The sequence below is a fragment of the Somniosus microcephalus genome, chromosome 5 (assembly GCF_052327205.1).
Source record: "Somniosus microcephalus isolate GS21.2 chromosome 5, FLI_Smic_1.0, whole genome shotgun sequence".
Classification (NCBI taxonomy): Eukaryota; Metazoa; Chordata; class Chondrichthyes; order Squaliformes; family Somniosidae; genus Somniosus; species Somniosus microcephalus.
In genome coordinates this window covers 81,966,000-81,979,107 of record NC_140991.1, presented here as the reverse complement: position 1 = coordinate 81,979,107, position 13,108 = coordinate 81,966,000, and the positions used below count along the sequence as shown (strand labels likewise).

Below are 13,108 nucleotides of genomic sequence, written 5' to 3'. Positions count from 1 at the left end.
TGATGTGAGATTGACTACCCTTGACATCAAGGCAGCATTTGACCGAGTGTGGCATCAAGGAGCCTTAGTAAAACTGAAGTCAATGAGAATCGGTGGGGGGAAAACTCTCCACTGGCTGGAGTCATACCTAGCTCAAAGGAAGATGGTTATAGTGGTTGAAGGTCAGCCATCACAGCCCCAGAACATCGCTGCAGGAGTTCCTCAGGGCAGTGTCCTAGACCCAACCATCTTCAGCTGCTTCATCAATGGCCTTCCCTCCAACATAAGGTCAGAAATGGGGATGTTTGCTGATGACTGCACAGTGTTCAGCGCCATTCACAACTCCTCAGATAATAAAGCAGTCCATGCCCGCATACAAGAAGACCTGGACGACGTTCAGGCTTGGGCTGATAAGTGACAGGTAATATTCGCGCCAGGCAATAACTATCTCCAACAAGCGAGAGTCTAACCACCGCCCCTTGACATTCAACGGCATTACCATCGTCTAATCCCCCACCATCAACATCCTGGGGGTCACAATTGACCAGAAACTGTGGTAGTGAGCAGGTCAGAGGCTAGGTATTCTGCGGCGAATGTCTCACCTCCTGACTCCCCAAAGCCTTTCCACCACCTACAAGGCACAAGTGTGATGGAATACTCTCCACTTGCCTGGATGAGTGCAGCTCCAACAACACTCGAAGCTAGACACCATCCAGGACAAAGCAGCCCACTTGATTGGCACCCCATCCACCATCTTAAACATTTACTCCCTCCACCACTGGCGTACCGTGGCTGCAGTGTACACCATTTACAAGATGCACTGCAGCAACTCGCCAAGGCTTCTTCAGCAGCACCTCTCAAACCCGTGACCTCTTCCACCTAGAAGGACAAGGGCAGCAGGCGCATGGGAACACCACCACCTCCAAGTTCCCCTCCAAATCACACACCATTCTGACTTAGAAGTATATCGCCGATCCTTCATCGGCGCTGGGTCAAAATCCTGGAACTCCCTACCCAACAGCACTGTGGGAGTACCTTCACCACACGGACTGCAGCGGTTCAAGTAGGTGGCTCACCACCACCTTCTCAAGGGCAATTAGGGATGGGCAATAAATGCTGGCCTTGCCAGCGTCGCCCACATCCCATAAAATGAATTAAAAAAAAAAAATCCCTGATAAGTATAATTTTATGAATATGGATGCAAATGCAGTTTAATTTTCACTGAGTTACTATACTTGAATGCAAGTTTATGTATGTATGTGGGCTTTTAAGATCACTGAAGTGATTTTGGTTGATTGATTGCAGATAGTGCGAATAGGTCCAAACCACAAGCCTTTTTAACTCAATAGCAAAATACTGCGGATGCTGGAAATCCGAAATAACAACAGAAAACGCTGGAAAAACTCAGCAGGCCAGGCAGCCTCCGTGGAGAGAGAGAAACAGAGTTAACGTTTCGGGTCGAAGACCTTTCGTCTGAATTGGAAAAAAGCAGGAAATGGAAAGCATGTTTAGGGGCTGGGAAAAGGGGAGGGGATGAAAGAACAAAAGGGAAGGTCAGTGATAGGATAGAAAGCAGGAGAGATTAAGAGACATTGAGAGATATTCAAGGCAAAAGGAGGTAGTAATGGGACAGGTTAAGGAACAAAGGATGGCTCTAGACGAAGTGTGAATTGCACTGGACTTCTTTGAAGTTTCTAATGTTAAATGTGTGCTGATTATCATGACCGCTCTCTTCTAATATTAAAAATTTCACCAGAGTTGGGAGCTGATGCATTTAAGCATGTATGCACAAAGCTATCCTTTCCCTGATTTAAGAGTGAAACAACTTTATGCCCTCCGCTTAACCCACTTTAAAAGCAGGTACATGAAGTGTAAGTGCTGCATATGGAATAATACAATGTTTTTGTTACCGCATACAAGTATTCTGAAGTTCATTTTATTTTTTTTAAATGCATCTGATGGAACTGGTTTTATACGATGGAACCTTTTTTATACGTACCTTGATCGCAAATATTTCTGTAATCTATCAATCTTGTCGTTGGAGATTTTTTTTGTGCTGTTCTAGTTCAAAATAAATTTTGAACTTTTATGTGACCTTAACGTTATTTTTAGATGTAAAAGCTTATATTGCAAGAAGGAAGGAGGCATTCATAACCACAAAATCTGTTGGTGCTGTCAAAAGGGTAAGAAGACAACATACTCTCCATTTTTGGTTTGTTAAACTTGATCAGAAAATGTATGGTTTTTCTCAGTTCATAATGATACCAAAGGCATCAAAAGTGACAGTTATAAAATAATGTGGGTTAAGGTTGGGGTATCCAAACTGCAACCCCAACCACATGCATCTCAGTCTTATTTACATACGTATGTATTTACTAGTTTGTATTGTTGAATTTCGTGAGTTTGAACAGGCTGTTTTCAATAGTGTTGCTTCATTGATGGATAAATCCAAAATCAAAATCTGTTGGTATCAGCGATTTGAGATATATGCAAATTAATTGGAACATTTGTTTAATCTTTAACACACACCCAAGGCACCATGATGTTCACCTCTGCTGCCTGCAAAGAGCAGCTTATAAATCCCTGGGCTGGTACACTGTCCTTTCACTTCTAAGATCTGGGCTGGAATTCCACCCAGATAGGATGAAAATCTCTCTGTTGCTTTTAAGGGTCCTAAGTCAAATTAGTTTGGAAATCTCAGCCCTGTTCTACTAGCCATGAACTCATAGCACAAAACAGACCACAAATTGGCAATACAATTTCATTCTCGCCCTCAGGGAGACCACAAGGATGGTTATCAAGGGAAATAGAAGAATTCACACTGGTATCATGTTTTTTTTTAAAGAAAATGAGAAGGGAGAAAAGTTTTTTTATACTATGTTTCTTGTCATAATTCTACCAAAGAAATTGTCTGTTACTTTAGCATATTTCACACAGCTGTATATGAAGCCCTCCCTCTGCTCAGTAAAAAATGTTTTGACTGAGGTACACTCTTTCGTAATGTACAGCATCCAGTATGAAATGTTCTAACTCGGGCTGCTATGGAGAGCTGAACGGGGCTGAAGGACACAGTGGTCTGGTCAGTTTCACCTCTGGTTTAAGATTGAAATGATTGCAATCGCAGGCGGTCCAGCGAACCACAGAGGCTGACTGGAAGTGGCGGGGCTGCCGGAAAGGAATTAATGACAGATAATCGCACTTTAACGAGGTGCAAACAGCTGCTTAAATGGCCCAAAATAATCAGCAGGCTAAATACAGTTTAATCGGTGCTTTTGTAATTGACTCTTTTGATAGTGCCATTTGCCCAATATAGGCAGCTGTCCAGGATAAGCGGGGACGGTGTAAGTGGTGGGGACTGTATGTTGGTTACTTACCTTTTTGGTTTTACCGTGCACCGCGTATAGCAGCCAATGTCTCAAATTCCTCCATCACCATCCCTGGGCATATCCTGTCCCACAGACAGGACAGACCCACCAGGGGTGGCGGCACAGTGGTATACAGTCGGGAAGGAGTGGCCCTGGGAGTCCTCAACATTCACTCCGGACCCCATGAAGTCTCATGGCTTCAGGTCAAGCATGGACAAGGAAACCTCCTGCTGATTACCACCTACTGCCCTCCCTCAGTACTCCGCCATGTTGAACACCACTTGGAAGAAGCACTGAGAGTAGCAAGGGCACAGAATGTACTCTGGGTGGGGGACTTCAATGTCCATCACCAAGAGTGGCTCGGTAGCACCACTACTGACCGAGCTAGCCAAGTCCTGAAGGACATTGCTGTCAGTCTGGGCCTGCGACAGGTGGTGAGAGAACCAACAGGAGGGGAAAAACCTACTTGACCTCGTCCTCACCAATCTACCTGTCGCAGATGCATCTGTTCATGACAGCATTGGTAGCAGTGACCACTGCACAGTCATTGTAGAGACGAAGTGCCATCTTCACACTCAGGACACCCTCCATCATGTTGTGTGGTACTACCGCAGTGCTAAATGGGATGGATTCGGAACAGATCTAGCAGCTCAAAACTGGGCATCCATGTGGCACTGTGGGCCATCAGAAGCAGCAGCAGAATTGTATTCCACCACAATCTGTAAACTCATGGCCCGGCATATTCCTCATGTAAGAACATAAGAAATAGGAGCAGGAGTAGGCCATTTGACCCTTCGAGCCTGCTCCACCATTTAATGAGATCATGGCTGATCTTCTGCCTCAACTCCATTCACCGGCCCTATCGCTATATCCCTTGATGCCCTTACTAGTCAGAAATCTATCGATTTTGAATATACCCAATGATTGAGCCTCCACAGCCCTCTGGGGTAGAGAATTCCAAAGATTCACCACCCTCTTTGTGAAGAAATTGCTTCTCATCCCAGTCCTGAAAGGCCTACCCTTTATCCTGAGGCTGTGGCCCTGGTTCTAGACTCCCCAGCCAAGGGAAACATTCTCTCAGCATCCATCCTATCAAGCCCTGTAATAATTTTGTATGCTTCAATGAGATCCTCTCTCTTCTAAATTCAAAAGAATACAGGTCTAGTTTACTCAATCTCTTCTAATACAACTGTCCCGCCATCTCATGAATCAATCTCATGAACCTTTGTTGCACTCCCTCTGTGGCAAGTATATCCTTCCTTAGGTAAGGAGACCAAAATTGTACACAGTACTCCAGGTGTGGTCTCACCAAGGCCCTATATAATTGGAGTAAGACTTCTTTACTCCTGTACTCAAATCCTCTTGCAATGAAGGCCAGCATACCATTTGCCTTCCGATTAGCTTGCTGCACCTGCACATTCACTTTCAGTGACTCATGTATAAGGACGCCCAGGTCCCTTTGAACATCTGCATTCCCCAATCTTTCACCATTTAGGGAATACTCTGCCTTTCTGTTTTTTCTACTAAAGTGGATAACTTCACATTTATCCACATTTATATTCCATCTGCCATGTTCTCGCCCACTCACTGAGCCTGTTGAGATCCCCATGAAGCCTCTTCACATCCTCTTTGCAACTGACACTGCCACCTAACTTTGTATCATCAGCAAATTTGGAAATGTTACATTTAGTCCCCTCATCCAAATCATTGATATAGATTGTGAATAGCTGGGGCCCAAGCACTGATCCTTGCGGTACCCCACTAGTCACAGCTTGCCATCCTGAAAAACACCCATTTATCCCTACTCTTTGTTTTCTGTCTGTTAACCAATTCTCAATCCATGCTAGTATATTACCCCCAATTTCATGTGCCCTAATTTTGTTCACCAACCTCTTGTGTGGGACCTTATCGAAGGCCTTCTGAAAATCCAAATACACCACATCTACTGGTTCTCCTTTGTCTACTCCACTAGTTACATCCTCAAAGAACTCCAATAGGTTTATCAAACAGAATTTCCCTTTCATAAATCCATGTTGACTCTGCCCAATCTTACTATTAGTTTCTAAGTGCCCAGTTATTGCATCCTTTTTTAATAGATTCCAGCATTTTCCCAACTACTGATGTGAGGCTAACAGGTCTGTAGTTCCCTGTTTTCTCTCTTCCTCCTTTCTTAAATAGCGGGGTTACATTTGCTATCCTCCAATCTGCAGGAACCGTTCCAGAATCTGTAGAATTTTGGAAGATGACAACCAATGCGTCCACTATACCAATGGCCACCTCTTTCAAAACCCGAGGATGTAGGTCATCCGGTCCTTGGGATTTATCGACTTTTAGTCCCATTAACTTTGCTAGTACTGTTTTTTTTTTAACTAATAATTTCTTTAAGTTCCTCATTCTCGTCACACCCTTGGTTTTCTCATATTTCTGGGAGGTTTTGTGTGTCTTCCTCCGTGAAGACAGAAACAAAGTATTTATTTAATTTCTCTGTCATTTCCTCATTCCCCATTATAAATTCTCCCGTCTCTGACTGTAAAGGACCTACATTTACCTTCGCCAGTCTTTTCCTTTTCACATACCTATAGAAGCTTTTACAATCCGTTTTTATATTTTTCACTAGATTGTGCTCATATTCCATTTTCCCTTTCTTTATCAATTTCTTGGTTCCCCTTTGCTGATTTCTAAAAAGATCCCAATCCTCAGGCTGACCGCTTTTTCTGGCAACTTTATAAGCTTCCTCCTTTGACTTAATACTAGCTTTAATTTCTTTTGTTAGCCATGGTTGGATCACTTTTCCTTTTGGGTTTTTATGCCCTAGAGGAATATATGTTTGTTGCAAATTATGCATTATTTCCTTGAATGTTAGCCATTGTATCTCCACCTTCATACCTTTTAGTGTAGTCTCCCAATCTACCATGGCCAACTTGTTCCTTATACCCTTGTAGTTTCCTCTGTTTAGATTGAAGACCTTAGTTTCAGATTGGACTACATCACTCTCTGAATTTTACATCAAGTCTATCATATTATGGTCACTTGTCCCTAAAGACCCCTTTACCACAAGATTATTTATTAGCCCTTTCTCATTACACAGTACCAGATCCAGAATAGCCTGTTCCTTGGTTGGGTCCTCCACACCATTAGTGGTAATTTGATTTGCCCAGTCAATATGTAGATTAAAGTCCCCCATGATTACCGTATTGCCCTTGTGACATGCACTTCTAATTTCTTGATTGATACTGTGCCCTACATTACCATTACCGTCAAGCCAGGGGACCAGCCCTGGTTCAATAAGGAGTGTAGAAGAGCATGCCAGGAGCAGCACCAGGCGTACCTAAAAATACGGTGTCAACCTGGGGAAGCTGCAGCACAGGACTACATACGTGCTAAAAAGCAGAAGCAGCACGCTATAGACAGGGCTAAGCGATCCCACAATCAACGGCACAAATCAAAGCTCTGCAGACCTGCCACATCCAGTTGTTAATGGTGGTGGACCATTAAACAACGAACGGGAGGAGGAGGCTCCATGAATATCCCCATCCTCAATGATGGTGGAGCCCAGCATATGAGTGCAAAAGACAAAGCTGAAGCGTTTGCAACCATCTTCACCCAGAAGTGCCTAGTGGATGATCCATATTGGCCTCCTCCTGAGGTCCCCACCACCACAGAAGCCAGTCTTCAGCCAATTCAATTCATTCCACCTGATATCAAGGAATGGCTGAGCACACTGGATACAGCAAAGGCTGTGGGCCCCGACATCATCCCGGCTGTCGTGCTGAAGACTTGTGCTCCAGAACTAGCCGCGCCTCTAGCCAAACTGTTCCAGTACAGCTAAAGCACTGCTCCATCACCATTAATTAGTCTACTCTCAATCATCAGCAAAGTGATGGAAGGTGTCTTCGACAGTGCTATCATGCAGCACTTACCAATAACCTACTCACTGATGCCCAATTTGGGTTCCGCCAGGACCCCTCTGCTCCAGACCTCATTACAGTCTTGGTCCAAACATGGACAAAGAAGCTGAATTCCAGAGGTGAGCTGAGAGTGGCTGCCCTTGACATCAAGGCAGCATTTGACCGAGTGTGGCATCAAGGAGCCCTAGTAAAACTGAAGTCAATGGGAATCGGGGGGGAAATCTCTCCACTGGCTGGAGTCCTAGCTAGCACAAAGGAAGATGGTTGTGGTTGTTGGAGGTCAAGCATTGCAGCCCCAGGATATCGCTGCAGGGGATCCTCAGGGCAGTGTCCGAGGCCCAACCATCTTCAGCTGCTTCATCAATGACCTACCCTCCATCATAAGGGCAGAAGTCGGGGTGTTCGCTGATGACTGCCCAGTGTTCAGTGCCATTCGCAACTCCTCAGATAATGATGCAGTCTGCATGCAACAGGACCTGGATGACGTTCGGGCTTGGGCTGATAAGTGGCAGGTAACTTCCGCACCACACAAGTGCCAGGCAGTGACTACCTCGAACAAGCGAGCGTCTGACTACTGCCCGTTGACGTTCAACAGCATTACCATCACCGAATCCCCCACCATCAATATCCTGGGGGTCATAGAGTCATAGAGTAATACAGCACGGATAGAGGCCCTTCGGCCCATCGTGTCCGCGCCGGGTCACCATTGACCAGAACCTTAACTGGACCAGCCACATAAGTACTGTGGCAACAAGCTCCAACAACACTTGAAGTTTGACACCATCCAAAACAAAGCAGCCCGCTTGGTTGGTACCCCAGCCACCACCTTATACATTCACTCCCTCCATCACCGGCGTACCGTGGCTGCAGTGTGTACCATCTACAAGATGCACTGCAGCAACTCACTAAGGCTTCTTCGGCAGCACCTCCCAAACCTGCAACCTCTTCCACCTAGAAGGACAAGGGCAGCAGGTGCATGGGAACACAATCACTCCAAGTCACACACCATCCTGACTTAGAACTATATCGCTGTTCCTTCATCATCACTGGGTCAAAGTCCTGGAACTCCCTCCCTAACAGTACTGTGGGAGTACCTGCACCACACAGACTGCAGCAGCTCAAGAACCGGCTCACCGCCTTCTTGAGGGCTACTTGGGATGGGCAATAAATGCTGTCCTTGCCAGTGGTACCCACATCCTATGAATGAATAAAAATAAACCATGTTAACCCCTACATGCCCGATATGATGGGTGGGTGGGAACTGTACTTGCTGCCCTGTCTTAAAGAACAATATTTATCAAATGTTTTGTTTTTGTTTAGGAGAAAAGCAATCGAACGGTTCAATCTAATAGTCATAGAACAAAAGGTAGGTATTTTACACTCTAAATATTTCTTGCAGGGGCTATATGCAGAGTTTGTTATTTTGAGGGAGAGAGGAGGAGTCAGAGCACTGTTGAAGAGGCAGTTTAAGAGACAGGATTGTAGAACCTGAATGAGGGGTCCCCTATAATTGAATTAAAGGCAAGTAGCAGTGCAGAGGAGCAGGAGGAGAAAGCTGGGCTGTACAGCTAGAGAAGAATGCTCAGATAGGATGGGACAATACTGTGGAGGGATTTGAAAACACTGGTAAAGAACTTGAGGACATCAGGGAGCTAGTGAAGTTTTTCTGAGAACTGGGTGATGGTGTGTAAAAGAACTCTGGCCAAGGACTTCTGGATTGTGAAGCATGGAGGAGAGGAGGCACTGTAGCTAAATCCCACTCACTACTCATCATACCCCGCGGTAATGCGCATACCGGGTACCTATCAAGTAGTGCATCTTGCGAACCATCTTGCTTTGTAACTTCGGCTTTAATAATGGTAATTGATAAAAAAAATTAAATAGGTAAAGGAATATATATGAAAATAAAGGCCGCTCATTTACAGTTTTCACAAAATAATGGACAGAGTTGTGAAATGTAACCCCCCAAAACACCAGTAAAAATTCCAAAATAATGAAAACTGTATTTTAACGTATTCAGTCGCTGTTGATCAATGATTCTCCATGGTATAACACCCTTATTTATATAATACAGTCCATCCTTCAACTCTGAGCAGTGCCATGGGAGATCCGAGTCATCATATATTTATTCCATGTCATTTTCCAAAACTAACTTCTAAGCAATGCAATCCATCTATTAAAAACATACTGAAATAACAACAGAAAATGCTGGAAAAACTCAGCAGGTCAGGCAACATCCGTGGAGAGAAATGTGAGTTGACGTTTCGGGTCGAAACCCTTCTTCAAAACTGGAAAGAAAAGAAAATAGATCGAAGGCAGGGCTGCGATCATTACTTCTTTTGTTCGATCGCAGCCCTGCCTTCGATCTATTTTCTTTTCTTTCCAGTTTTGAAGAAGGGTTTCGACCCGAAACGTCAACTCAAATTTCCCTCCACGGATGTTGCCTGACCTGCTGAGTTTTTCCAGCAATTTCTGTTGTTATTTCGGATTTCCAGCATCTGCAGTATTTTGCTATCGTACAAACATACTGATCTGGATACACTCCAAAAAGCATGTAACCACATGCATTACCATTGTCCCACTCTAACTTGGTGTAATTAAAGTCACCCATGCATTACATGGTATACCACCTGGCCTAAAGCAATTTCTCATTTGAGTTACCAGGAGCAACACCACAGAAGATCTGCTAGTATTTTAAAACAGTTTGATAACCTAGTGATTGAATACCAAATAAGGAAATAGTTTTCCATACTTTAAGTGGATTTCAAAGTGCTAACCCCTTTGTACATAGTTCAATGTATATAGATTTCTTAACAGATGGAAGCTACTGATAAGTCGATATTTCATCCAAAAGTGCTCATGTTGGGGAAAAATAACCAACGTAAGAAAAATTATAGTGAGAGACAATGTAGAAAAACCTATGGTATCTAGTCTGATTTAAGCTCATTAGTTTTGCCTATCAGTACTCAAATTTTAAACTCTTTAGAGGACAATGTCTGACATTTTTGTTTTTATGTTGTTGCTCATCTAAAATGTGTTTAATTAAAAGCAGGAAGATTGAAGAAACCTTTTATCAAAGTTGAAGCAATAAGCCGGTAAGCTAATTGTATCTAGATTAAAATATGCAATCACTATTCTCGGCAGCTGGCTGGCATAGTATGGTAGCTAAAATCTTCCAGTTCAATTTGGTGAAAGTTTTTACTAAGTGAATTGAATTTAAGTATTAAATTAATTTCTAGTTCAGGTTAAGAAGTTCTAACGGAAATGGTTCACTTAAAGCCAAAATAAAGGATGTTACTAACCGATATGTAGATCGATGATAAATGCAATATATATGAAATATACTTGAAAGAAGTTGCGTATTCCCAAACTAAGGCATCCCATAATGTCACTAAACCTAGAGCCGTCTGGAGTCATAGGCCATGATTTTTATGGGGGTGGGGGGGGAATATGAAGTGTGGGAGTGTGCCCAGTAATGGGCGGCACACCCGGCTGGGTCGGGGACATGAAGGCCCTTCTGATCTTAACGGCAGGGCCTCATTTGATTAAAACTTCCTGGAAGTTTGGCTGCAGCTGGGGACCTGTGGGAATAGTCCCGACAGTCAGTGGGTGAAGTGACTACAGTGCAATCGTGTTGAAATTGGGGAAGAGGCCTAGTGATTCCCTTTGCATGATCAGAGGTTGGGGTGGGCTGGGGATTTCCTTTTCACGTTGTGGTCCGGGGGGAATACCGGGGCTAGGGATGCCCAAGGACTCCTTGTGGGACAGGTGGGAGCACTCTTGCTCCTCTTGGCCGACGAGGAGTGCAGAGAGGTAAAGTTTTAAAACTTATCTGGGCCACTTTTGGCCAGTCGGCTCCTCGCACCATGTTTCTGCTGCCGGGCAGCACGAAACGCCCCGTGTGGACCTTTGATGTCATCGGGCTGCGACCTTTTGAATCTTAAATTGACCCCCGCCTGCTTTTCCTGGGAGCATCGTCCAGGGCCTGAATTGCCAGTGTTAATATTACGGCGGCCGGGGACGCGATGGGCCCTGCCCTTTCCTTCCTGTTAAAATCGAGGCCATTGAATCATACAGCACAGAAGGAGGCCATTCGGCCCATCGTGCCAGCTCTTTGAAAGACCTATCCAAATTAGTCCCAAAACTCTGCAAATTTTTCCTTTTCAAATACATGTTCAATTCCCCTTTGAAAGCTACTATTTGATATACCTATCAATTCCTCCAATAAAAGGCGAAGAGTTACGAAGGTGACTAAAGGTTTTTATTGACTAAATAACAGAGCCCACTCTCGTGGGTGATCCGATCCAAGCAGGAGGAATACCAGCCAGTCGCTCACCTTTATACCTGGCCTGGTGGGTGGAGCCAAGGCGGAGTCGGCAGTGGTCATCCCAGGTATAGCAGTGTGGCAAGAGGCGACCTCGTACCGTGATACAATAGTGGTCAGTGATACAGTTATAACGAACAGTGGTGAACAGTGCTAACTACTAACAGTGATACGATAGTGAACGTGGTTTACCACATTCACCCCTTGTTTAGAATTAAGTCCGGCGGGGTGAAGTGTACTACCAATTCTGGTAGGTCAGTCTGTCCGGAGGCTTCGTAAGCCTCTCCGATCGCCGCAGCGGTGGTGTTGCCTTATCCGGTGCTGGTGCCTTATCCGGTGTTGATGCTGGTGTTTGCGTGGTCGGCGAGGGCTCGTGGGGTTCTGGCAGGCCGTCTACCTGGACTGAGGTTGGGGGGGGTGGTGGCGGTGTTTCCGGATCGGCTGAGGGTGCGAGGTCTCGTAGGGAGACAGTGTCCTCCCGCCCGTCTGGGTACGCCACGTAGGCGTACTGGGGGTTGGCGTGCAGGAGGTTCACCCTCTCGACCAGGGGGTCCGTTTTATGGGTCCTCACGTGTTTCCGCAGCCAGACCGGCCCCGGGGCGGTCAGCCAGGTTGGTAGAGTGGTTCCCGTAGTCGACTTCCTGGGGAAAACGAACATTCGTTCATGGGGGGTGGTGTTAGTGGCCGTGCAAAGTAATGACCGGATGGAGTGCAGCGCTGTCGGGAGGACTTCTTGCCAGCGGGAGGTTGGGAGGCCCTTAGACTTTAAGGCTAAGAGGACGGCCTTCCATACCGTCGCGTTCTCTCTTTCCACCTGACCGTTACCTCTGGGGTTGTAGCTGGTGGTCCTGCTTGCTGCAATACCTCTCTCTAGGAGGAATTGCCGGAGTTCCTCGCTCATGAAGGAGGAGCCCCGGTCGCTGTGTATATAGTTCGGGAACCCGAACAAGGCGAAGAGGGCATTCAGGCACTTAATGACCGTGCTACTGGTCATGTCGGGGCAGGGGAAGGCAAAGGGGAAACGGGAGTACTCATCAACGATGTTGAGGAAGTACACATTACGGTCAGAGGACGGGAGGGGCCCCTTAAAGTCGATGCTCAGGCGCTCGAAGGGGCGGGTGGCCTTGATCAGGCTTGCTCGGTCCGGCCTATAGAAGTGCGGTTTGCACTCCGCACAGGTCTGGCAGTTCCTGGTCATGGTCCTGACCTCCTCGATGGAGTAGGTCAGGTTGCGGGCCTTAATGAAATGGTAGAGTCTGGTGACTCCGGGGTGGCAGAGCTGGTCGTGGAGGGTCTGAAGCCTATCGATATGCGCGCTGGCGCATGTCATTCGTGAAAGGGCATCAGGGGATTCGTTCAGCTTGCCTGGCCGGTACAAGATCTCATAATCGTAGGTGGAGAGCTCGATTCTCCATCTCAAAATCTTGTCATTCTTGATTTTGCCCTTCAGCTTGCTATTAAACATGAAAGCCACCGAACGCTGGTCGGTGAGGAGGGTAAATCGTTTGCCTGCCAGGTAGTGCCTCCAGCGC

The 13,108-nt window shown here is 45.8% G+C and overlaps 1 protein-coding gene across 3 annotated transcripts in view; it reads left to right on the top strand.

Annotated features, from left to right (window-relative positions):
* Positions 1-13,108, top strand: part of dbf4 (DBF4-CDC7 kinase regulatory subunit) — an 82,433-nt gene that overhangs the window by 45,752 nt on the left and 23,573 nt on the right. For 2 of the 3 annotated variants that reach the window (XM_085987899.1, XM_085987897.1), the window contains exons 7-9: positions 2,092-2,162; positions 8,573-8,618; positions 10,302-10,347. In XM_085987899.1, coding sequence (XP_085844025.1) covers positions 2,092-2,162; positions 8,573-8,618; positions 10,302-10,347 — 163 coding nt within the window. The remainder of the gene's footprint in view (positions 1-2,091; positions 2,163-8,572; positions 8,619-10,301; positions 10,348-13,108) is intronic. The other variant, XM_085987898.1, reaches the window with a different exon arrangement.